General features: G+C 43.3%; 1 protein-coding gene across 1 annotated transcript in view; it reads right to left on the bottom strand.

The window, feature by feature from the left end:
* LOC126278226 (aminoacylase-1-like) overlaps positions 1-26,906 on the bottom strand; it is a 68,715-nt gene that overhangs the window by 17,725 nt on the left and 24,084 nt on the right. Inside the window, exons 3-6 of the mRNA XM_049978206.1 lie at positions 22,720-22,891; positions 15,602-15,748; positions 7,211-7,398; positions 5,581-5,810 (exon numbers count right to left, since the gene is read on the bottom strand). Of these exons, the coding sequence (XP_049834163.1) occupies positions 5,581-5,810; positions 7,211-7,398; positions 15,602-15,748; positions 22,720-22,891 (737 nt within the window). The remainder of the gene's footprint in view (positions 1-5,580; positions 5,811-7,210; positions 7,399-15,601; positions 15,749-22,719; positions 22,892-26,906) is intronic.

The following is a 26,906-nucleotide window of genomic DNA, read 5'->3' as shown; positions in this document are numbered from 1 at the left end:
CGCAACTCGACCTTTTTTCACATGATATCTTGCGAACCATGGATGAAGGGTATCAGATGGATGCCATATTCCTTGCCTTCCGGAAAGCGTTTGAATCGGTGCGCCACTGCAGACTCCTAACTAAGGCACGAGCATATGGGATTGGTTCCCAAGTAGGTGAGTGGCCCGAAGAGTACTTAAGTAATAGAACCCAGTACGTTGTCCTCGATGGTGAGTGTTCATCGGAGGTGAGGGTATCATCTGGAGTGCCCCAGGGAGGTGTTGTAGGTCCGCTGTTGTTTTCTATCTACATAAATGACCTTTTGGATAGGGTGGATAGCAATGTGCGGCTGTTTGCTGATGATGCTGTGGTGTACGGGAAGGTGTCGTCGTTGAGTGACTGTAGGAGGATACAAGATGACTTGGACAGGATTTGTGATTGGTGTAATGAATGGCAGCTAACTCTAAATATAGATAAGTGTAAAATAATGCAGGTGAATAGGAAAAAGAATCCAGTAATATTTGAATACTCCAATAATAGTGTTGCGCTTGACACAGTCATGTCGATTAAATATTTGGGCTTAACATTGGAGAGAGATTTGAAGTGGGACAAGCATGTAATGGCAGTTGTGGGGAAGGCGGATAGTCGTCTTCGGTTCATTGGCAGAATTTTGGGAAGGTGTGGTTCATCTGTAAAGGAGACCGCTTACAAAACACTAATACGACCTATTCTTGAGTACTGCTCGAGCGTTTGGGATCCCAAACAGGTTTGATTGAGGGAGGACATAGAAGATCTTCAGAGACGGGCTGCTAGATTTGTTACTGGTAGGTTTGATCATCACGCGAGTATTACGGAAATGCTTCATGATCTCGGGTGGGAGTCTCTAGACGAAAGGGGCTGTTCTTTTCGTGAATCGCTACTAAGGAAATTTAGGGAACCAGCATTTATGGCTGAATGCAGTACAATTTTACTGCCGGCAACTTACATTTCGGGAAAAGACAACAAAGATAAGATAAGAGAGAGATGAGGGCTCGTACAGAGGGACATAGGCACTCATTTTTCCATACTTCTGTTTGGGAGTGGAACAGGGAGAGAAGATGCTAGTTCTGGTACGAGGTACCCTTAGCCACGCACCGTATGGTGGATTGCGGAGTATGTATGTAGATGTAGAATCACAGCTGAACCAAGACCAGGCATTCGTGGTGTAGCAAAGGACATTCCCCGTCGAGCATTGCGGGAGATGGTTGTAAAAAGTCGCATGAAATGAGAAAGAAGAATAACTCGTGAGTTGCAAAGTGTTACCAGCAGGCCCGCCGATGTGGCCGAGCGGTTCCAGGCGCTTCAGTCTGGAACCGCGCCACCGCAACATCGCAGGTTCGAATCCTGCCTCGGGCGTGGTTGTGCGTGATGCCCTTAGGTCAGTTAGGGTTAAGTAGCTCTACTTTTTAGGGGACTGATGACATCAGATGTTAAGTCCCATTGCGCACAGAGCCATCTGAATCATTTTTTGTTACCTGGAGTCCAGCAGTACAGTTAGCACAAAGACTGTACTTAGGAAGTTAAAAAGGAGGGGGTAGAATTGTCGAGCATCTCTTTATAAGCCACATATTTCTGTAGTCAACGTTCGGTGGCACTCTTGGTGGTGTAAAGAGAGATGCAACTCGACTTAGACGACTGGAACCGAGTGATTTGGAATGACGGATCACGCTGTACACTGTGACAATCCAATGGAACCGTTTGGATTAGACCAGTGTCTGGAGAACGTTATCCGCCATCCTGTGCAGCGCAATTACTGAAGTACGGAGGAGCTGACGTTACGGTATGGGAGTATTTTTCGTCATGGTGAGGGTGTGGTTCTCTTACTGAACTTAAGAAAACGCTGAATCCCGAAGGATAGGGACACACTGTACTGGCTACAGTATATGAACAGTTCGGAAACGATGAATGATTATTTGAATCTTTACGACCACTCATAATGTCAGGAAGCACCATCTGTGGCGCAGTCATTTGTCTAGAGTAAAATTCATGAAATGTGGTGGCCTACACAGGATCCTGAAAAATGAACCAAGTAGAGCACATTTGGGATGAGACAGAAAGTCGACTTCGCTCCAGATCGGAGCATCCAACATCACTACCATCTCTGGTTTCAGGTCTGCCACTCCTCCGCTGACGTTCAGATGTCTCACTGACGTAGTGTCTAATATGACTCTGATTGAAATGGACTCTTGCTAGGAGTCAGGATTTCATTGAGGCTGACGCTGGTATGTTTTGACTCAGTCATCGGCAAGCGATGTTGGCGCGCTGTTGGTAAAGGCTAGTCGGCCGAATCGCGATTAGCTTTTCAATGCGTTTATGAACTGATTGAAATAGTCATGATAGTAAAATTATTGGTTTCACACGTAGGAATTTCCTAGCAAGGGAATTCTCGTACATACATTGCACGTCTAAAAGTTTTTGTGGATACTTTCGGGATCGACAACTGCAACGTCACATCTCTGAACGTTCGACATTATATGCGACACACAACGGTGGACTGTGAGCGTGGTAATCGAAATTGTAGCAGTGGTGACCGCCTGGTCTGCTTAAGCTTTCATAAAATAGTTCTCCTAGCATTAAGCAGGAATAACTAGAGGACAACTGCAAGGATTCAGAACAATATTTCACTAGGGGAAAGATAGATACCGTCTACAGGAAAATTAAAGAGGCCTTTGGGGAAGAGAGAATGAGCTGTATCAATATACAAAGCTGGGATGGTAAACCAGATCTAAGCAATGAAGTCGAAGACTAAAGGTGGAGGAATATGTAGAGTGTCTATACAAAGAAGATGAACTTAAAAGCAATATTATAGAAATTTAAGTGGACCTAGGTGAGTGTGGGATGGGAGAAACGATACTGCAGGAAGAATTTGACAAAGCTCTACAAGATTAAAGTCGAAACAGTGCTCCGGAGTCGACGACATTACGCCAGAAATAATGACAGCCTTTTCCATCTGGTGTACAAGATGCATCAGACAGGTGAAATACCCTCCGGCTCACCGAGTAATGGAGCAATTCTAATTCCAAAGAAAGCAGTTGCTGACAGGTGTGAAAATTACCGAACTATCTGTTTCATAAGTCATGTTTGCAAAATACTAAAACTAATTCCTTACAGAAGAAAGAAAAAACTGATAAGGTAGACCTCGGAGAAGATCAGTTTGTATTCCGGAGAACTGTAGGAAGACGCGAGGCATTGCTGATCTTACGACTTACCTTAGAAGGTACGTTAAGGAAACGGAAATCTACTTTTATAGCTTTTGTAGATTTAGAAAAAGCTTTTGACAATGTTGACTAGAATACTATCTTTTAAATTCTGAAGGTAGCAGGGCTAAATTCAGGGAGCGAAAGGCTATTTACAACTTCTACAGAAACCATACGGCCGTTATAAGAGCCGAGGGGCAAGAAACGAAAGTAGTTGTTGAGAAAGGAGTGAAACAGGGTTGTAACCTATCCTCGATGTTATTCAATACGTACTGAACAAGCAGTAAAGGAATCTAAAGAAAAATTTGGAGTCGGAATTAAGGTTCAGGGAGGCGAAATAAAAACTCTGAGGTTTGCCGATGACATTGCCATCTTGCTGGAGACAACAAAGGACTTCAGGTAGCAATTGAACAGAATTGACAGTGTACTGAAAAGAGTATATACGATGAATATCAACAAAAGTAAAACAGGGATGGTGAAATGTAGTCGAATTAAATCATTTGACGCTAAGGGATCAGATTAGGAAACGAGACACTTAAAGCATCAGATGTGTTTTAATACTTGGGCAGCAAAGTAACTGATGATGGGCAATTTAGAGAGGACATAAAATGTACACCGGCAATGGCAAGAAAAGCATTTCTAAAGAACAGAAATTTGTTAACATCAAATATAGATTAAAGTGTTAGGAAGTCTTTTGTAAAGGTATTGGCCTGGAGTGTAGTCATGTATGGAAGTGAAACGTAGACGATAAACAAACACTTCATTTAAAGGAGAACAGAAGCTTTTGAAATGTGGTGCTACAGAAGAATGCAGAAGATTAGAAGCGTAGATCACGTAACTAATGAGGAAGTACTAAATAGAATTGAGGAAGCAAGAAATGACCAAAAGAAGGGACTAGTTGATAGTACTAATTCTCAGACATCAAGGGATCACCAGTTTAGTATTGGAAAAAAAAAAAATGTTCAAATGGCTCTGAGCACTATGGGACTTAACATCTGTGGTCATCAGTCCCCTAGAACTTAGAACTACTTAAACCTAACTAACCTAAGGACAACACACAACACCCAGCCATCACGAGGCAGAGAAAATCCCTGACCCCGCCGGGAATCGAACCCGGGAGAGGGAAGCGAGAACGCTACCGCACGACCACGAGATGCGGGCTTAGTATTGTAGGGAATTGCCGGAGATGAAAATCCTAGATGCAGACCAAGAGCGGAATACAGTAAACAGATTCAGGAAGATGTAGGTTGCAGTGGTATTTCGGGGATGAAGAGGTTCCCAGAGGATTGAGTAGCATGGATAGCTGCATCAAACCACCCTTCGGACTGAAGATGACAACAAGAATAGTATTAAAGTTCAAATGGTTCAAATGGCTCTGAGCAGTGTGCGACATAACTTCTGAGGTCATCAGTCGCCCAGAACTTAGAACTAATTAAACCTAACTAACCTAAGGACATCACACACATCCATGCCCGAGGCAGGATTCGCACCTTCGACCGTAGCGGGCACGCGGTTCCAGACTGAAGCGCCTAGAACCGCACGGACACATCGGCCGGCTGAGTATTAAAGTCTGGATTTCTGTTTACATACAATTCGTAGAGCGCTAATGGGGGAAAAAATTATCCCGTTCCAATTTTTCTTGAATTAAGTCCTTAATCAAATGGTTCAAATGGCTCTGAGTACTATGGGACTTAGATGTTAAGTCATCAGTCCCCTAGAACTTAGAACTACTTAAACCTAACTAGCCTAAGGACATCACACACACCCATGCCCGAGGCAGGATTCGAAACTGCGACCGTAGCAGTCGCGCGGTTCCGGACTGAAGCGCCTAGTACCGCTCGGCCACCGTGGCCGGCTAAGTCCTTAATTATTTGATACTAAAATACTACTCTTCTTTGAGTCTGTTTGCGGTCGATTCGAAGACGGTGTATCAACGGTTACTCTGTCGAAATGGTATCACCGGTCCAGCATATTACGTCTGTTCCGTAAAGATTGAAAAACATTTCCATCATCATATTTAGCAATGTGCAGAGAAATATTCAGTGTGTGTGTGTGTGTGTGTGTGTGCGTGTGTGTGTGTGTGTGTGTGTCTGCGCGCACTCGGATGTGACAACTGCTCTGCATGAAGAATTTTTTTTTTTAAACACAGCTTTCAGCTTGCAAGTAATCTTATTACGTTTTTCGTAGCTGCCTTCTAATTTTAGGATTCATTGCCGCTAGTTGTAGGAGGAAAATGTGTGCTACAGAGAGTGCCCTGTGTTAGCGTAATGACTTAAAAATATTACCCGTAGACGGATATGTAAGTGGAACTAACATCACTGCTTCGGCCGGAAGACTTCCAGCGTGTACTTAATGTTTACTTACAGTTTGTCGGTGGCTTTCTGGAAGGCTGTCCACCATTTGTTGTCTTCGCCGATAAGAGTGGTTGGTACCTTATCTTGCTTTGCCAAGAACTCGGGCTCAACTGCTTCTCCAGCATCTGAGCACCATTGCCTGATCTTCTCCTCCAGCTTGTCGAAGTCCATCAGTGGATTGATGCGCAAGTCGAACACTGCAGACATCTCGGGTGGAATTACGTTCAGTGCAGACCCTCCCTGGTAATCAAACAGTTACCTCAGGGATGTTGTGCTCTTCAAATACTCATCACAATTCTGCACGTCTACTGACAAGTACGATGCTGAATGTTTAGATTATTCGATGTTTGTAGTTGTAGGGGAAGGAGTAGAAGAAAGGATTACGGAAGAATATGGACTTGGAACCAGGAATCAGAGAGGAGAAAGAGTCCTGCAATAAATTTCAGCAAGTAATAGCGAATACTCTGTTCAAGGATGACAAGAAGAGGAGATATGTTTGGAAAGGCCAGGTTATAAGGAAAGATTTCAGTTAGATTTGCTTCCGAAATCAGGTACTGGAATGTATTGCGTACTCAAGAGCAGATATAGACTCAGATCACAGCTTAGTAGTGATGAAAAGTATGCTGAAGTTTAAGAGATTAGTCAGGAAGAATCTACAAAAATCACTTCAGAAAATTCATGTTTCTCTAAATCTGACAACATGTTCCATAGTACAACATGGTCATGTACTTAAATAAAGTCAGCACTAAAGTGTTTCCATATTCTTTTCCCAGCACATAACATGTACACAGAGTAGTTACAACTTTAAATTATACATTTAGGCAAAACATCGACAACTAGTGACAGAAGAATAATAATTGTGCTCCACAGAAATTAGCGCGAAGAACATGAAACATGCGATGAAAGAAGTTTGTGGCGTATAGATGTGCTTATGTTTCGTAAGTGAGTTAAAGTGCGACCTGCAGCATGTCACCAGATGAGGAAGCACAGATGCCTTCAAGAAACTCGAATAACTAAAAGCCTTAAAGCAGAAAGGTGAAAGACGTGTGGATTAAATGAAATACATTGCAGCAAAAAAGGGCGTTTTATTTACGATACTAACATTTCTATGCTTGCTGCGGATGATGGTCTCTCAGACAAACGTGGTATGTGTTTTTCAGTTGTAATTTTCAGTAGAAAATTGGGCGTTTGCAAATAATCCGTGGCAAAGTATGCTAAAACTGAAATGTAGCCCTGAGAATTCTAATGCATCGTCATTGTGAGAGATGAACTGTACCGACTCCTATACGAGTTAGCGCTTAGCTAGGAAAACCAGATTCATTACGAAGGCACTGGTGAAACGCTTACAGTGTGTGAAACTGGGAAAAATGTCTACATAGTTCGTTTGATTACGTTTTATTAGTACTTATCCACAAGGTCACACTGGCTATAATAGACATTCTCAGATTACAAAACAAAATGTATTCGAGTAATTTATTTTTGGAATTGCTTGTGATAGCGGTTTTTTTTCGGAAGTCATCTGATAGTGGCTTCCGCAGAAGGACACGAAATTTTTGGAGAAGTAATGGGTTTTTGTTGATTCCATTTGGGGTCATGTCACACAGAAACCTATGTTGGCATTCTGAGTGTGTGTTTCGTACCTCGACTACGGTGAGATTCGTGCTGGTGACGTCGGCCATCCATAGGTTGGGATCTTGCTGTAGTTTGTCCAACTCTTCCTGACGGAAATCCATGAAGCGATCCAGCACGATTCGCAGTTTTTCTCCAGGAGTTCCAGGCACGAGCATGGAGCCATGTCCAGTGAATCCTCGACAGCGCACTTTGACTTCTGCGAATGAGGAAAGTGTTACTGTACAGTTCACACAAACAGATAATACAGGTTGGAAGTGCACGGAAAATTACTTTCTATAGTTGAAAGTAAATCTATTTCCCAAGAATCAGACCCATGTTCTGAACGGAACGCTATATTTATTTCTTGTTGTTTATGCGGCAGGTTCTTAAAAGGTTCAAATAGCTCTGAACACTATGGGACTTAAATACTGAGTTAATGTCCTCTACAACTTAGAACTACTTAAACGTAAGTAACCTAAGGACATTACACACATCTATGCCCGAGGCAGAATTCGAACCTGCAACAGTAGCAGTCGCTTAGTTGCAGACTGTAGTGCCTAGAAGCTCTCGGCCAACCCGGCCGGTCATGTTCTGAAATTTTTCTAATTAATATCGACTGGTGTGATAGTATCATGAATTTTTCATTGTTTATGTAACCATTTTATTTCCAGAATGAGATTTTCACTCTGCAGCGGAGTGTGCGCTGATATAAAACTTCCTGGTAGAATAAAACTGTGTGCCCGACCGAATCACACAGTTTTAATCATTTTATTTCTCCTCCATATCAAGTGTTTTATGTATTTTAATTAGGTCACGTTCATGTGCAACGAAACTAACAGCGTGTCGCACGCCACTTCGCTTTGAAAACGGCGAAGAATTCCTCAAAATAAAGAATGCCAGGGGAACCAATGGAATGCATGACACCTGAATCGTTCCAGCAGCTACAAAGAATGGTGTAGGTCAGTTGCAAGACACGTGCGTTGAAATGAAATAACCTTGTTATCACACGCATGTGGTTTTCCACAGCTAGTAAATATTTGTAGACAATTATAAACTTCCAACAGTTGCTGCCAAAATAAACCTTCAGTCGTTACCACTTTTTAGCAGTACGCCATCATCAGGTAACGTACAGCTATTTACATCTTCCTGTACAGTATCATTCACACTGTGGCCTGAAAAAAAAGTCCTACGTCATTAGTAAAATGGACTAACATGCGAGAGCGTAAGGCGTACTGCATAGCAACCAGCAACACGGCACCCACATACATTTCTCAAGCAATAGCTCGATGGCTGAATACGCCTATATTTAGGTTCCATGTTAGAGCGAGGAGAGCATTTCGATAGACACTTCATCTAGCCAGTCTTGGTCGGTTAAAAATACGACATTCTAATGCTTTTGTTGGCGATACTTCGGTGCGCTAAGTGGTGGAGGGGCGCCAGATCCGGATGCTGCACTTTCCCTAGTCTTACGTTTCTTCTATGTTGCTTGTTTTGTAGACACGTGCAGAGCTCTATGCGATGACTAATGTCAGGCAGATCGTGAGAAGAGAATCGTACTTAGAGTGGTTTATATCGATCTCAGGCGCCTCTGGTATACTGCGGAACAGGCAGCAACGCAACCCCCCACAGGACATCTGTTCATCACAAGGCTTCTCCTCTCTGTAGCTTTATGATATACCACACGTGCTCAACAAGACTGATGTCAGTTGACCTCAAGGGCCACACAAGAACCCCCAGGTACAAGAGCGTCTATCAGACGTATCTGAAGTAATTCGGGAGCAGTGGGTTTCAGCAAAGTGTTTCAGTTATCTGAGGTGCACCGTAGGCTGACAAGTGGAAGGAAACGTAATAGTATCGACAGCAACTCAGAGATTTATACCAAATAAATTAATAAATGACAGAGCTGATCACCTCGGTTCTCAAAATGACTGAGAACACTATTGCCAAAACAACGAAACCAGCATGCCAAATTAAAACTAACGCAAAACCTCCAAGTCTGGCTATCTTTTAAAGAGGCTTGAACTTCGATACGAGTTGCTTAGAACACATTCCACAACAGAACTTTGTTTCGAAACCTGGCAGGAAACCCAAAGAGAGTCTAGTCGTATGCAAAGTATGCTAAGGGTATGACACAATCGATGCCGTAACTGCGAGATAGCAATGGAAATCTACCGCAGACAGTGTGCTTCAGAGATACTAAACACAGTCTTCCGAAATTCCTTCACCAAAGAAGACGAAGTTAATAGGTGGGTGAGTCAAATGAAAACCTTACAAACTTTTTAAATATTTTTTTTTTATTGTGCAGAAGTGGTACAAAGATATATCACTTTCCAACATAATCTCCTCCACGCTCAATACAAGTCCTCCAGGGCTTACAAAGTGCATAAATTGCTTTAGAAAAAAATTCTTTTCGTATTCCGCGTGGCGTATCTCTTCATCAGAACGGAACTTCTTTCCTCCCATTGCGTCTTTCAGTGATCCAAATATATGGAAGTCACTTGAGGCAAGGTCTGGTGAGTATGGGGGATGAGAAAGGCACTCAAAATGCAAGTCTGTGATTGTTGCAACTGTTGTACGGGCACTGTGGGGCCTTGCATTGTCATGTTGAAAAAGGACACCTGCTGACAACAATCCACGTCGCTTTGATTTGATTGCAGGCCGCAGATGACTTTTTAGAAGATCTGTGTATGATGCACTTTCGACAGCGGTCCCTCTAGGCATGTAATGTTCGAAAATGACGCCTTTCTCGTGCCAAAAGAGAGTCAGCATAACCTTCCCTGCTGATGGTTCTGTTCTAGACTTCTTTGGTTTTGGTGATGAGGAATGGCGCCATTCCTTGTTCGCTCTCTTCGTTTCCGGTTGGTGGAAGTGAACCCAGGTTGCGTCCCCAGTAACGATTCTTGCAAGGAAGCCATCACCTTCTCGTTCAAAGAGCCGAAGAAATTCTTCACAAGCATCAACATGTCGTTCTCTCATTTCAGGAGTCAGCTGCCGTGGCACCCATCTTGCAGACACTTTGTGAAACTGGAGCACATCATGCACAATGTGTTGTGCTGACCCGTGACTAATCTGTAAATATGCCGCAATTTCATTCATTGCCTCTATGGCTTCAACTGCTGCAATGTTCTGTGGACTCACAACTCGTTGTGCCTGATCTGGACGAGGAGCATCTTCCACTGATATCTCACCATTTGAGGACTTCCTACTCCATTCGTAGACTTGCTGCTGTGAGAAAAAGGCATCACAGTACTGAACCTTCATTCGTCGATGAATTTCAATAGGTTTGACACCTTCACTACGCAAAAACCGAATAATAGAACGCTGCTCTTCCCTGTTGCAAGTAACGAGCGGGGTGGCGCAGTGGTCCGACACTGGAAGCGCATTCGGGAGGACGACGGTTCAATCCCGAGTCCGGCCGTCCTGGTTTATGTTTTCCGTAATTTCCCTAAATCGCTCCAGGCAAATGCCGGGATGGTTCTTTTGAAAAGGCACGACTGTCTTCCATTTCCGTCCTTCCCTAATCCAATGAGACCGATGACCTCGCTGTCTGGTCTCCTTCCCCAAAAGAACCCAACCCAACCCTGGTGTCAAGTAGCAAGTGGGGCGGCCATTTTATACTGATATTGCGACAGTATGTGTGCATACGCATTATGCTGCCACCTACAGGCCATTCTGCACGCTGTTTGTAGCATGCCTACGACCTTACAGGATAACGGCGCGAAATTTCGATTTGTTATTAGAAATTAAAGGTTTTCATTTGACTCACCCTCGTATTACAGAATTCGAATCAAAAACAGCTGCCAACATGAAGTAGATATCACTGGAGTAGTGAAGCAGCTTAAATCACTTAATAAAAGCAAGTCTTCCAGATTGTACACCAATTAGGCTCCTTTCAGAGCATGCTGATGCAACAGCTCCTTACCTAACAGACACATAACACCGCTCTACGAAAGATCCGTACCCAAAGACTGGAAAGTTACACAGGTTACAAAGAAATGCAGTAGGAATAATCCATTTCATTAATCCATAACAGCAGCAAGATTTGCAGCAAGACTTTGAAACGTACATTGTTTTCCAAAATTATGAATTACCTGGAAGAGAACGGTCTATTGGCACACAGTCAACACGGATCTAGAAAACATCGTTCTTGTGAAACACAACCAGCTGTTTACTCACACGAAGTGCTATGGACAAGGGATTTCACATTGATTCCGTATTTCTAGATGTACAGAAGGCTTTTGACACCGGTACCTCGCAAGCGGCTTGTAGTGAAATCGCGTGCTTATGGAATATCGTGTCAGTTATGCGTCTGGATTCGTGATTTCCTGTCAGACAGATGCCAGTCCGTAGTAAGTGACGGAAAGTCATCGAGTATAACAGATGTGATTTCTGGCGTTCCCCAAGGTAGTGTTACAGGCGCTCTGCTTCTCCTTATTTACACGAACGATTAGAAGACAATCTGAGCAGCCGTCTGAGGTTGTTTGCTGATGATTCTGTCGTTTATCGTCTAGTAAAGTCATCAGAAAATAAAAAAAAACTGCAAAACGATCTAAATAAGATATCTAAACAGTGCGAAAATGGGCAGTTGAATCTAAATAATGAAAAATGGGAGGTCATCTGCAGGAGTGCTAAAAGAAATACATTAAACTTCAGTTACACGATAAATCGATCAAATTCAAATACCTAGGAATTACAATTACAAAAATCTTAAATTAAAAAGTACACACAGAAAATGTTGTGCAGAAGGTGAACCAGCGACTGTGTTTTATTGGCACAACGCTTAGAAGATGCAACAAATCTACTAAAGAGACTGCCTACACTACTCTTGTCCGTCCTCTTTTGGAGTGCTGCTGCGCGGTGTGGGATCCTCGGTTTGCTATCCTTAGCAGATAGGATACGTAATGAACGGAGTACATCGAGAAAGTTCAAAGAAGAGCTGCACGTCTTGTATTATCGAGAAATCTGGTATCGGTCTTCTCCAGATCTCTTACTGAAGCAACCTAGTACCGACGACTGATAAAACACACTTAGAAACATCTATGTTTACTACCGAAATAGAAATCAGAACTGAAGTACAACGTCCATGGATGAATGTTCGCCCGCATCTCTTGGTCGTGCGGTAGCGTTCTCGCTTCCCACGCCCGGGTTCCCGGGTTCGATTCCCGGCGGGGGTCAGGGATTTTCTCTGCCTCGTGATGGCTGGGTGTTGTGTGCTGTCCTTAGGTTAGCTAGGTTTAAGTAGTTCTAAGTTCTAGGGGACTGATGACCATAGATGTTAAGTCCCATAGTGCTCAGGGCCATTTGAACCATTTGATGAATGTTCACAAAATTACAGTAAAAACAGAAAAGTCTCTCCAAGATGTTGCCTGAGATGTGGCAATTTCGTAGCAGGCGGCGAATCAGGAGGAGTCGAGAATGATCGACGTTAGTATTCAACCTGAGGGTAATTCCTGCAATTCGGGTGTCAGCAGTTGTCATAGACGACGGCTAGGAAGATGATGGGTGTCGGAGTGGTGACAGTGCTACCGGGACGTTGGGTGTCGGAGGTGATCGCTTTGTGGACGACAGCTGCCGGTTGGACGACGTACGCATGGCGTGGCACCTGACACTGGTATACGGAGTTCCTGCGTGGCGTCAGCAACAGGTGCTTCACGGCGTGGGCGGTGACTCCTGACGGCGAACTGCTGTTGTGGCTCGCGTGAAGCCCTGATACGCAACTGCTCCGGCATTTGTTTCTTTGTTCTTTGATCCCCTCTCGTCTCCATGTGGGCGTGTGATTCGGCTGGCAGCGGTACAATCAACCTCCTCTTTAGCCAGCAGACATTAGACACAGATTTAGCTGTTGGACACAAACCTAAGAAACGTATTTACCACGAATTTAATGTTTTAAAGACGGCGTTAAGGGAGAACGTAAGAAACAGTGCTGCCTTCTTCTTCTTCTTTATCGTCGCGTTGTCCCATGTCACGTAGGGTCGGCGTAGCTCTTCTGGATCCTTCTCCTCCATAGTACTCTATCCATTGCCTCTTCCTTCTGCCATCCTTTCTACCTTAGGTCCCCGGATATCTTATCCTTCCACCTCATCTTCGGTCTTCCTCTCCTTCACGCTCCTTCAATCTTTGTATCTTCAACTCTGTTTCCGATATACTCTTCCCCTTTTCTCTGTAAGTGTCCGTACCACCTTAACCTGCTCTTTTGTATCTTTATCCCCATGGGTCCCACTTTCACAGCTCCTCTAGCAAATTCATTTGTAATCCTGTCCTTCCTTGTTACCCCACACATCCTCCTCAGCATCCTCATTTCTGCCACTTCCTTTCCTGGGCTACTTTGACTGGCCAGGGCCCTGTATATTATAGAAGGCCTTACCACAGACTTGTACACTTTCCCTTGAGGCACTGAATACGACAGAAGAGGCACCGACCAATGAAAATGTAACATTGCAAACTATAAATAAAACCTGGAAAAGCACCAGCTCTCGCACGGTAAATTGTTCATGAAAAGAAATGTATGTATGGAGATAAGAGAGTGGAGGTGATGAGGACTGATGATGAAGGCTTTTAATGACATAGGGGTGGATGTGGCGGACAAGGGGAGTGGTGTAGCTGATATTGCGATCAATTTTGAAAGACAAAGGGCCGTAGTGCGATACGGAAGGGAAAAAGGAGGGGTGTGGTCTGGATAGAGGACGAGGAGGAAGACGTTGGCGTGGGGATGGGGGGGGGGGGGGGGGGGGGCGAGGAGCTGGATAAGTTGGGGTGGATTCTTGGTTGGTAGGATGAGTATATGTCGGTTTGGAGTTCATCGTCTGGGAAGGAGAGACGGTGGAAATTTCTTCAGGAGGGGACGTCTAGGGTATGCAGGTGGAGGGTTGGTGGGTAGGTAAATGCGCGGCAGCACACTAAGATTCGAAAGGAGAGGGGACACAACAGGATTGTTGGAGTCGAGATTGTTGATGATGTAGGTTATCTGTAGGCGTTCGATATGAGTGAAAAGAGGTGGAATTGGATGAGCTGGTAAAGGATCCTTATTGGGAAAGGTGGCGGCCGCTCTGGCCGAGCGGTTCTAGGCGCTTCAGTCCGGAACCGAGCTGCTGTTACAATCGCAGGTTCGATTCCTGCCTCGGGCATGGATGTGTGTGATGTCTTTAGGTTGGTTAGGTTTAAGTTGTTCTAATATAGGGGACTGATGACCTCAGATGTTAAGTCCTATAGTGCTTAGAGCCATTTTTGAAACTTGGCCGTGGGATAGTCCTGTTGCCGCTCGTCGGTTAGCGGGCAGCGCTATGGTTGTCGAATCACACATACAAACGTCCCTCGCCCCGTCACTACGCGAACGTACTATGCACACTTGTCGAATAGGTGTTGCTGTTTCTCTTCACCTCACGTCACAGGTATTCACACATAAGTTTCGCTTCGGAGCACACACAAGTCGCCTGCAATTACGTCATACAGTAAGCGTGGCAGCACAGTATTCGTTAGGAGAACAACGAGATATGGTTTTTGTTTATGGACTAGCCGACGGTAATGCGCATGAAGCTAGACGGTTGTCTGAGGAACGGTACGCAGCAATGCGCCACCCACAGCCGCAAACGTATACAGCTATTCACCGGTGGCTTGGCGAAACAGGCTCGTTATCAGGATATCATGGCGATGCTGGAAGACCTCGAACACGGCGGGATGCTGCATATGAAGAGATTGTTCCCGAACGCTTCGAGGAAGCACCTACGACAGGTACTCGAGCGGTTGGACACGACATAGCGGTCAATCATCGGTTAGTCTGGGAGGTTTAAAGCGATGACGCCCAGCACCCATTTAGTTTCCATCATGGCCAACAGCTACATCCTGTGGCGGACCAAAAAAAAAACTTCCTGTTCTCAAACTAACAGCTGTAGACGAGCAGTTCTTCCGTACACATCTTACCATGAAACTATAATGGATGTGTCGGAACGCCGGCCGATTCGGCCCCAGGCCCCCAGAGTGGAAGGCTGGCGAGCTACCACCGAGCGTGCGGGCCGCCTGGGCTACATCGCGATTTCTGGCAGGCAGAGCATTCGCGGTCATGCATTGTCCGAAGCATCCGGCAACAGGACGGTTCCGTGGCCAATCGGAGCGCGTGTCGCCAAGTTTCCGTAGTCTAAAAATGGTGCGTTGTCGACCTATACAACAATAGTAATTTTGGTTCCTACTGGCATCAGCTATCCAGGGTTAAAATTATGTGACACAATTTTTCTCCACCCTGTATATGCAGTATCAGTTTGCACGGCGACGAACGCATCAATTACATTCTGCTTGTACGTGAGGCATCACGAGGTTGTTCAAATATCGATGTTCTCCTTCAACGGCATGCGTGAGGAAACATGTGAGCACTGTTACATGAGCTGTATTGAAAATGTATAGTACACAAGCAATAAGTCAACACTCACTCCACGAGCTCCTTTCGCCATTGGTAACGGCGTATTCCTCCTGAGGCGAAACTGGACCCTCGTCTAGTTCGAAGCCAACATTCAGCTTATCGAAGTCTTCAGACTGCACGAATTTCTCCATGCCATCCGCGCCTCCTATTTCCTCATCTGAGAAACAGAGATATTTAAAGCACATCATTTTAAGTCGACACAAACTCAGTCTCATATAAAGTTATTGTAACAGAGAAGAAAACTGATTATCAATGAGTGCTAGGATTAGTTAAATTGATAAAAATCATCTAACTGAATTAGACTTTAACCTATTTTACACAAAAAATACATAGCAGATACGTCAGGAATTAATGTGACAGATGAAAGGGATGTAACTAACGTTTTATTCAGTAGCAGTACATGAAAAGTTTTAAAATTTAATATGTACAGTACGTCGTTGGATTACAAGTATGAGATTTAAAATACAAACTAGTCATGTAAGTGGCCAGCTTGTAGCTATTTTTTTATAGAGAAAACGAATGCTATTTGTGATTCTTCCTACACGATCTGCACCATGGCGATGTGAGCCACCGAATATGCATATAAGCAAAACTAAATCATTGACAACAGTTTTCAATGCAGTTAAAGAATCCGTCCAAAGGAAGGGTCTTCCATTTACTCTTCAACTCTATTGTATTTTAAATTAGACTTCAGGTCCTTGTAGAGACAAGAAACAATTATGAATATAATTACTGGAAACAATTCAAAAAGGCTAGGTGGTTCCTTAAAAACAATCTCTACTTTTTTTCTGAATAATGCTTATTTACCCATCGCCAGATGACCTGTAAGAAAAAGACAAAATAACAGATATTATGTTACAAATCTTACAGTAACACAAATTTCTGATGAGAGCAGTTCTATATGAACCATATTAAAAAACAATACACTTTTTGATACAGAAATACGTACAATTTTAGATAGAAATATACGAAACCTTGATGCAGACATCAAATACTGTCATTACTAATAGGAAGAATAACAGGTAGCTCCATTAGTTGCGCCGTTCGACCCTAACCATTGAAATACTGTACAAGCAATGGCCAGCGCTACGTTGTGTAGGGAGGGCCGCCTGGTCGTGCAACCGTGTTGATTCACGCTTAAAGAGCACCACTCAAATTCGTGGCCAAGGTAAATACTACATTTACGGTAGTTAATTGAAACCGTCAGCTGCCGACAGGTGTTGTTGATATACCTGTATGGGGACAGCGGAAAATGTGTGCCCCGACCGGGACTTGAGCCCGGGATCTCCCGCTTACATGACACGCGCTATATCCATCTGAGCCACCGAGGACACAGATGAATAGAGCGACTGCACGCTTCCCGTGAGATACACATTCCCAACTGTCCACAATCTACATACGTAATGTACGTAATAGATATTTGCCCATACACTCATACTCGCGCACACTAAGGTGACGATTCCCGTAAGAGTTCGGGCACGGTGTGCGCATTCGCACAGACAAAGGTCAATGGCTGGGTAGCCTTTAACTACATATATGAAGACAGTAACTGTTCTCGGAAGAACTGATACCATTGATGACAGTGCACCTTCTCTAGAATAAACGATAATTAATTGAAACCCTCAGATGCCGACAAGTGTATCGAGGTATATCAACAACACCTGTCGGTAGCTGAGGGTTTCAATTAATTATCATTTATTCTAGAGAAGCTGCACAGTCATCAATGGTATCTGTTCTTCCGAGAACAGTTAGGATCTTCATATATATTACATTTACATTAATAAAAAACAATTGCTGAACATGCGTGTCAGTATACAAAACATTTAAAAAATTGCTTGCTCAACCACAGGAAAAAACTCGATTCCACTTATAAAAATTCAATTGGCATGTTGCATGAAACCAGTGAATAAACAACCTTACAACGTTTTCTGTTTGAATACCTATGAAAAATTGTCTCTTTTTTCTATCAGATTTGTAGCATAAGATCTGTTACTTTTGTCTTTTTATAATCATCATATGATTAGTTAAGCCCGAACGGCTTCACGACAGTTAATAAACAAATTCAGAGAAAACCAGCAACTTTTTTTTAGGTAACCACACAGACTTTTTAAATTCCTTCAAACAATTTTATCCATCGTATTTGCATGTGTGTTTAATTATACAGGGTGTCCCAGGGGGACTGGTCAATATTCAAGGATATGTTAGGAACAATCTTTCGAGGCAAAGGAATCTAGTAAACATCTCTTCTATTGCAGGCTCTTTGCTTTGTATAATTTGAGAGGTGGATAGATCAAAAAAGAAAAGGAAGTTCAGTAAACGTAGGCTATGAACACTTCTTCATCTTCCCTGGTTTGAAACACCTCTCTTTTATTGAACAGGTGATCGTAGCTCTTAAGGCATGCAATTTTTAGAGCACATGCTTATTAGACAATTTTTTCTTGTTTTCATCCATACTACCTCCTCCAAAAGTACGGAAAGCAAAATTTTTGCATAGAGAAGAGTTTTTTTCAAAGAGTTGAAGCTCTTTTGGTTTACTATAAACCGAATTTTATAGCGTAGGGCAGTAATTTTTAACTATTATAGCTCTCAAATTATTACGCTAAGTTTGTGTGAGCGTGTTTTAATAAAACTGCATATTTTATTCTAAGATACTGGAAAGAACGTTCAAAGAGGTACCGACATAACACGTGTGAGACGTGATGAAATAGTAATAAGATAACAGCGCCGGCAGCTACTCTCCCGTTGCCAGTAGAAGACATCTCACAAACCTAAGCCCTCATGTACCATCTGTAAGCAATTATGTAACCCATGCACGATTTGTGTATATTCCTGAATCATCAGCCTATGAGCAAATGAAACTTCGCAATATGTACTACTGGTCACGTGAACATCCAGCCGGGCTGCGAGACAACGGAAGTACAAATGAATAATTATAATTTTAGCGTGCGAGATTTGGAAATATTCGTTGGAGATTGAGTTGTAACTGCAAGATATCAGTAATTCCAATTTTAATGGCTCCCCAGTGTCATTCAGGCAATACGATGAGCAATCAGCAAAGCAAAAACCAGGAAAACAAAGAAGGAATGAGATACGGAAAGTGAAGTCCAGGTCGAAGAATTAAAACTTAACATTGCTGTCGTTCAGTAGAAATTCGCAAGGGATTTGGAACATTAGGTAAATGGAATGCATCGTGTCTTCAGAAGGGTAGTGTAATGCTGTGTAGTGGAATTGAGGGAGGTGGTGAAGTGCGAAATGGGTGAAAAAATTAAAAGCCTGGAGTCTCAGATTTGCTGTTTGAGGAGGAAAAATTACTCACAATTACAGAAGTATCGAGCATATAAAATGGAGACTGACAACGCTACGTAAAGAAAGGGTTCCTGGAAAAAGAAATGTGTAAAATCTCACTGTAAACAAAGCTACTGTCTGTTCATCTCTACAGTGGACTGGCAGGCAAATACGAACTGGCACCTCCTATTATGGTTAGGCTTAAGCATAGATGTTGCTGACAAGATCAATACACAGAAGAATGGAACAGAAAACTGGAAATTTGTTAAATGACTGTCAGTGTGACTTGATTAAGGCGCCAGAGAGGCAGTGTTGACATTACGCTTGATACCGGAAGCAAGGCTGCTGAAGAATCAAAACACGTCCATCATATTCATCGACTTGTTAAGTGTTCGCAGTGTAAAATGGCGTAAGACGTTCGTAATACTGAAACAAATGGGGGCAAGCTATGGGGAAACAGGGATAGGGTTGGGGTTGGGTTGTTTTGGGGAAGGAGACCAGACAGCGAGGTCATCGTTCTCATCGGATTAGGAAAGGACGGGGAAGGAAGTCGGCCGTGCCCTTTCAAAGGAACCATCCCGACATTTGCCTGGAGCGATTTAGGGAAATCACGGAAAACCTAAATCAGGATGTCCTGACGCGGGATTGAACCTTCGTCCTCCCGAATACGAGTCCAGTGTGTAACCACTGCGCCACCTCGCTCGGTAAACAGGGATAATACACAATATATATAAGAACAAAGATGGTATATAAGAGTGGAAGACCAATGTCGAAGAGTTCGGATTAAAAAGAGTGTTAAACAGGAATAGGGTCTTTCGCTCCTATTGTTCAGTCTATATACCGAAACAGCAGACGGAAGGGAAGGTAGTATATCAGTGTTAAGATTCGGTGATGATAGTGCTGTCGTCAATAACGATGAAGAAAATTATAGAATTTGTTGAATGGAATGAACAGTCTAACGAATACAGATTATGAATTCAGTGTATACCGGAGAAAGACGAAAGTAATGAAAGTAGTATAAATGAGAGCAGCGAGAAATGTAAGATCTCGGTCGGTGAACAATCATGAAGCAGACTAAGTTAAGGAACTCTGCTATTTTGGAAAAAAACCCGTTATGGACGAAGCAAGGATGACATGAGAAACTGAAGAAGCAGGCCAACATTAGAAAAAAGTACATTCTTGGCCAAAGGAATATTTTAGTATCAAACATCTGAGGGAAAACTTTCTGAGAATACAAGTTTGGAACATGCAGTTATATGGTACTGAATATTGTACTTTGGGAATACCGGAACAGAAGAAAATCTAAGCGTTTCGGATCTGGTGCTACAGAACGAGGTTGAAAATTAGGTGGACTATGAAGAGAACAAATTAGGAGATTCACCGCAGAACTAGTACAGAAATGAACTTACGGAACTCACCGACAATAAGAAGGGACAGGATGGCAGTAAGTATGGTAGAAGGCTAGGGAATATTTTCTAAGGTACAAGGGGAGCTGTGACTTTCAGGGTACTAGGGGGTAAAAACAGTAAAAAGTAAGGCGAAGGTGGGAATACACCCAATAAATAATTGGGATGTTGGAGTTATTTAAAAAAAAAAAGAAGGATCCGCCGCTAGAAGAGTCTTAATGTCCTCTATTGAGTAATCCCCACCTGTATACTGAAGTGAAACTTCAGAATCCGTTGAGTGTCAGTATGTGTAAAGAAATGGAGCACGTTCGTCTCATTCATCATTTCGTTATACACGGGTTGCTGATGCAAATTATATGCCGAATTCTTAACATTTTTACGACCAGCATTTTGGAGAACACAAAGAGCCACCACATATGATAAGTGTTTGATGGTAACAAAGTCGGCAATGTGGGAAATATCATCCTAAACTAAATGTTTGCCTACCGGTGGATTCGGCGTAAACGACGTAATAGCTAGTCAGCTGAATTTTACCCATCTTGTTGGGAAAATTAAATCTTAAGTCTTACAAGGGGAAACAGACATGACTAGATGACGCGTGACGAAAGATCAGAGAAACTTGTTCGACCTTTCCGTTCCAAGTATTACGTTACAGCGATCATTGCGTGCTAGAGAACGACACTGTATTGCAGCTTATGTCCTCTGTTTGGCAGAAGAACGTAGTCCGGTTGAATAGACACGCACACTTTCTTAGCTATGATTCCAGTGATGAAGGAAGCTTCACGTCCCGTCAACGACATGGTAACTGAATATGAAACTCCAATTAAGGAAAGATACTGGTCCCCGCATTCCGAAGCAACGGTTCCTGAAATTTCCTTGAGCGCTTTAGGGAACTCACGGAATCCCCACATGGAGATCAGAACCGCTATCTTCCAGAATACGAGTCTTTGTCTTGACTATGGTACCACATCTCTGTGAAAATAATGGACAACATTCACAATGTGTGGTCAGTATTTCACGAACGGTATGAACTGAGGCATTGAAACCATAAGGGCCCAAAGCAGAGAAACATCGTTTCGAGGAAAATAGATGTTTCTGAAAATCACGTTTCTGCGCAGACTACTAGCCTCATATATTTTTAGATTGTTTTTAAACCAAGAGTCAACACCCCGTACTTCCTACAAAAAAGTGATGTACCCACTTCAGGTTATGAGATTTCAGTTAATGTCTAGAATTAATAGAAATAATGTTAATCCACAACAGTTTTATTAATAGGCTAGAGTAAATAGTGTCTTTTGACTGTTTATAGTTTTTAATAAATGTAATTAATGTTAAACTGGAATCAGAACAAAAAAGAGCTAAGTGCGCCACACACAGAGTTACGACCTGTACTGTCACGTCAATTGCTCTCGTCGTCCTCACTTTTATTCTCTGGCTTGAAGTTAAGATAAAACTGTCGGTTCACTTTATGGCATGAAGTCCAGTATATTTATTACGTCTATGTACTTCAAATGTGATCTAGTAGTTTGGTTAGTTCTTTCTGTATGCAAGGTTCATGTTGGGTTTACACCTAAGTATCTGGGCACTAGATTTTGCAAGGCATCTACAAACCGCTGGGAAATAAATTACGGTCTCCCTCGATGTGGCACGAAGAAAATAGTGGCCTGTCAAGACTCCAGGGTAGAATATGTTACAATAAACAACAATTCATAGAAACCTGTTGAAAGCTTCATCACTGTAAAATTTCTTAAATTTATGTTGTTACTACGAGCATCAACTATTGGTTTGGTAGGGAGGTCAGTAATTCTCTTAAAGTTTCTGAAATTTTCTTCTATTTTATAGAGATGAATGCTGAAGCCATGGAACGTGACGTTGTGGTGGGGCGGTAGTTCAAGAGCTTCCAGCTTTTATGAAAAAATGGGGGGCGCCAGTGTACCCAGTGAGCATCCGTGAGGCAGTGAAAATTTATGGTTTGGTTTCATATGGACGTGGACGTGACTATCAGCGAAATCGGTGAGATAACTTCTCCGGAATGTTCACGCATATAGTGTAAAGGCACAACTCAGGTAAAGTGGGTTCACCGTAAGGTCAACAGATGTCAGGAGCATCCATACATGCTGCAATCTCAAGATCGATGAATTATGGTTTTCATCCCCTCGATTATCTGCGCTGTGACCGTCACATCAGCCCCACTGTGGTGTAGAAGTAAGAACTCCCCTTAATTCAGTCTAACATACAAATACCACTAAACAACCTCTACTCACTATTGGGTGCACTCAACAGATTAACCTACTACGTCTTTCATTCTCTGAAATATGCATAAAAACCTCACATCTGTATTGGGAGATATTCACAGTTCTTGTGTAAATATCCCTCTTATCACATTAATGCGGTTGTGAACCACTGTTTAATGTGTCTTTGCAGATTTATGCGGTACCTGGCATCAGGGTGATGAGGACGTTTCTGCGCAGCTTGACACCCCTCATCTTCAGGCGGCGCACCGCCTCCATGGCCATGATGGCCAGCTGCTTGGTGTCCTGGGCTCCTCTAGCGAAGATCCTCCCCTCCTCGTCCATGTCGGCTCCAAATGGGTCGTGTGTCCAATCGTCCTGAAACGGATTGCATTACTTCACAGAGATATTTCCTACTATAAGACAGTGGTCTACACACCATATTTATCTTCTTGAAGGAACTAATACTATTTTTAGAAATATATAGGGTACATAGCAAAGGACTATTCTGGACAACTTTCAGTATCGCATCAGCTTCATCTAAGAAATTAAAATGGCTCTGTTAGGGACCACACACTTAAAAATTGATATTGTATTGTTTTTCCCTCTCTAACGATTTTGTCAGGAGCACCGTGCGTTTCAATGCAGTCCTTACTATAAACAAAAGTCCACCAAAGTCTTCTTCGGAGACAGAATTTCAAATATTACGAAAGGTTCCCTTCTTCACAGAATATAAGAGCACGCCACATCAAAGGGATTCGCTACGGTTTGTCACTGTCTCCTAACGAAAAACCATTAGCGTATGGAGTCCTCCGTCGGGCATGGGTGTGTGTGTTTGTCCCTAGGATAATTTTGGTTCGGTAGTGTGTAAGCTTAGGGACTGATAACCATAGCAATTAAGTCCCATAATATTTCACACACAAGAACATTTTTTTAATAATTAGACTGAAGACTACCTAACCAACAGAACACAGCATGTCGTTCATAACGGGAAGAAATCTTCGGACTTAAACGTAACTTCAAGCGTAACCCAGAGGACCTTTATAGGATCTATATTGTGCACAGTATACACGGATAGAAGAAAAAGTTGTAACACCAAACAGAATTAGTGTGGAGTAAAGAAATTTTAAGAATGCCTTTTTCTAGGTAACGTATTTAAGTGATTAACATTGACTGATTACGGGTTAAAGTATGCGAAAGATAAGCAGTTTGCAAATGTGGAATACTGGTACATTAATAACCGATGTGACCGCCAGAATCTTGAATGTAAGCATGCAAACATGCATGCATTATGTTTTACATGTGCCTGATGTCACTTTCTGAGATGGAGTTCCACGCCTGGTGCACTTGTTCGGTCAACACAGGGACATATAATGCTGTGGATGACGCTAGAGTTAAAACTTCCTGGCAGACCCAAAATGTGTGCCGGACCGAGACTGGAACTCAGGACCTTTGCCTTTCTTGGGCAAGTGCTCTACCGTCTGAGCTACCCAAGCGCGACTCACGCCCCCTCCTCACAGCTTCACTTCTGCCCGCGAAAGGCAAAGGTCCCGAGTTCGAGTCTCGGTCCGGCACACAGTTTTCGTCTTCCAGGAAATTTTCACATCGCGCACACTCCGCTACAGAGTGAAAATCTCATTCTGCAAACATCCCCCAGCCTTTGGCTAAGCCATGTCTCCTCAATATCCTTTTTTTTAAGGGGTGCTACTTCTGTAAGGTTCGCAGGAGAGCTTCTGTAAAGTTGTAGGAGACGGGATACTGCCAGAAGTGAAGCTGTGAGGACGGGCCACGTGTCGTGCTTGGGTAGCTCAGACGGTAGAGCAGTTCCCCGCGAAAAACACAGTTCCCGAGTTCGAGTCTCGGCGCATAGTTTTGGTCTGCCAGAAAGTTTCACATCAGAGCACACTCCACTGCAGAGTGAAAATCTCATTCTGGAAACATCCCCCCAGGCTGTGACTAAGCCATGTCTCCGCAATATTCTTTCTTTCAATAGTGCTGTAAAGTTTTGATGGAAGGAGACGGGGTACTGGCAGAAGTGAATCTGTGAGGACGGGGAGTGAGTCGTGCTTGGGTAGCTCAGTCGGTAGAGCATATGCCTCCGAAAGTCAAAGGTCCCGAGTTCGAGTCTCGGTCCACCACACAGTTTTGGTCTACCACGAAGTTTCACATGAGCGCACACTCCGCTACAGAGTGAAAATCTCATTCTGGACGCTAGAGTTGTCGTCCGAAGAGGTCCTGTATGTGCTCGATTGCAGACAGATCTGGTGATCGAGCACGTTAAGGCAACATGTCGACACACTGTACAACATCTGGGGTAGCAATATTGGTATGTGGGCGAACGATGTCTTCTTGGAAAACATCCCCTGTAATGCTGTTCATCAATGGCAGCATAACAGGTCAAATCACCAGATTGACGTACAGATTTTGCAGTCAGTGTATGTGGGATATCCATGAATGTGCTCCTGCTGTCATACGGAATCGCACCTCTGACCGTAGCTCCAGGTGTAGATCCGTCCAGTGTGTCTAGCAAGCAGACAGGTTGGTTTGAGGACCGCAGTTTGCCTCCTTCTGACCAAAACATGGCCATGATTGGTACCGATACAGAACCAGATTTCATCAGAAAACACAACAGGCATCCAACCAGACATTAGATGAGCCCTCGCTTGACACAGCTGAAGTCGCAAATGGTGGTAGTTTCTCGTCAGTGGAATACACGCTACTGGGTGTCTGGCTCGGAACTGTCTTTGAAGTAACCGATTTGTAGCAGCTCATTGTGTCAGTGTGGTTCCAACTGCTGCTCGAATTGCTGCTGCAGACGCAGTACGATGCTCCACAGCCGTACGCGGTACACGACAGTATTTCCTCACGGTAGAGTCACGCGGCCGTCCGGACCGCGGTCTTATTGCGGCAGTCCATTATCGAGATTCTGGGGCTCCGGCAAAGAAAACCATCGTCACGACCGGGAGAGCGGTGTGCTGACCACACTACCCTCCTATCCGCATTCATATGTGAGGATGACACGGCGGTCGGCTGGTCCCGGTGGGCCACTTTTGGCCTTAAGACGGAGTGGTTTTCTTGCCATTCTCGAGACAATCACTGCCAGTAATCATGTATGGTGCGCTTATTTCCGGCAAGTGTTCCTGCAACATAGCAGAATGAACATCCGGCTTCACGTAGCCCTATCGTACGACCTCGTTCAAACCCAGTGATGTGCTGATGATGGCGTCTTTGTCGCCTTAAAGGCTTTCTCACCAACCCAGATAAAGGGAATGTAAAACATCTATATATAAAAGCTCCGTCGTAATTCACTCACTATCGCAGAGCGCAAACTGATGAAGATAGGAAATTTGGAGAGAGTTATCATCTTGCACAATATGCATCGCTCAAGACGGAACTTTTTGGAGTTCCACCCCGTAAGGCGGTGAGATAGAGAACGAAACTTCCCTTTAAAAATATGTTGCTAGTAATGCAATTTTGAAAATAGAACTACCAATGTTACTAGTTACTTTCTCGGTCAGAAATAAAGCAATTGATGTTTCAGAATTTCTGAAAATTTCACTGCTGTGGGGTGAAATAGTTGGTAAAATCTTCTGAAAACAAAACATTATTAACGAACAATTAAGGCACATTTAAAACGGTTTTATTTCTCGGTTGAAAATTAAAAAGTACGTGTTTCAGTGTTTTTGATGTTGATCACTTAAAAGGGTAAAATATAGTTTGAGTGATTCAATGACTCATCATCGCGCAGCCCAAACCGCTAGAATTATAAATTTGGAGAGGACGTTGATCTTGTAATGTAGGCACCGTTTAGTACCGGATTACTCAAAATTCCACCCGTGAGGAGGTGAAAGTGCTTTTTTATGTCCTTTTACAGCGGTTTTGATGTTAGAGCTGCGAAACATTGGTGTTTGAAATCTCTGTCAGAAATTGAAATACGAGCTTCAGCAACATCCGAAATAATCTACTAAGGGGGTAAAATAGGAGAGGGAAAATATTTATGAAAATATCTGATTATATAAAAACTTTTTTAAAGCTAAAACCATGATAATTCTATTGGACGTCTAAAGAAATATGTATTAGAGGATGGCCGGCCGGTGTGGCCGAGCGGTTCTAGGCGCTACAGTCTGGAACCGCGTGACCGCTACGGTCGCTGGTTCGAATCCTGCCTCAGGCATGGATGTGTGTGATGTCCTTAGGTTAGTTAGGTTTAAGTAGTTCTAAGTTCTAGGGGACTGATGACTGCAGATGTTAAGTCCCATAGTGCTCAGAGCCGTTTGAACCATTATTAGAGGATGAAAGTTTGTATGGAAGAACCCAAAAGCCAAGATTAACGAAGACCTTAGACTGTTTCTGTCAGAATCGCTTTTTTGCCAGAAGTACATTCGGAAATGTT

Source organism: Schistocerca gregaria, chromosome 6, assembly GCF_023897955.1.
Source record: "Schistocerca gregaria isolate iqSchGreg1 chromosome 6, iqSchGreg1.2, whole genome shotgun sequence".
Taxonomy (NCBI): domain Eukaryota; kingdom Metazoa; phylum Arthropoda; class Insecta; order Orthoptera; family Acrididae; genus Schistocerca; species Schistocerca gregaria.
The sequence above is the reverse complement of the archived record's forward strand: the minus strand, read 5'-3'. Positions and strand labels throughout refer to the sequence as shown.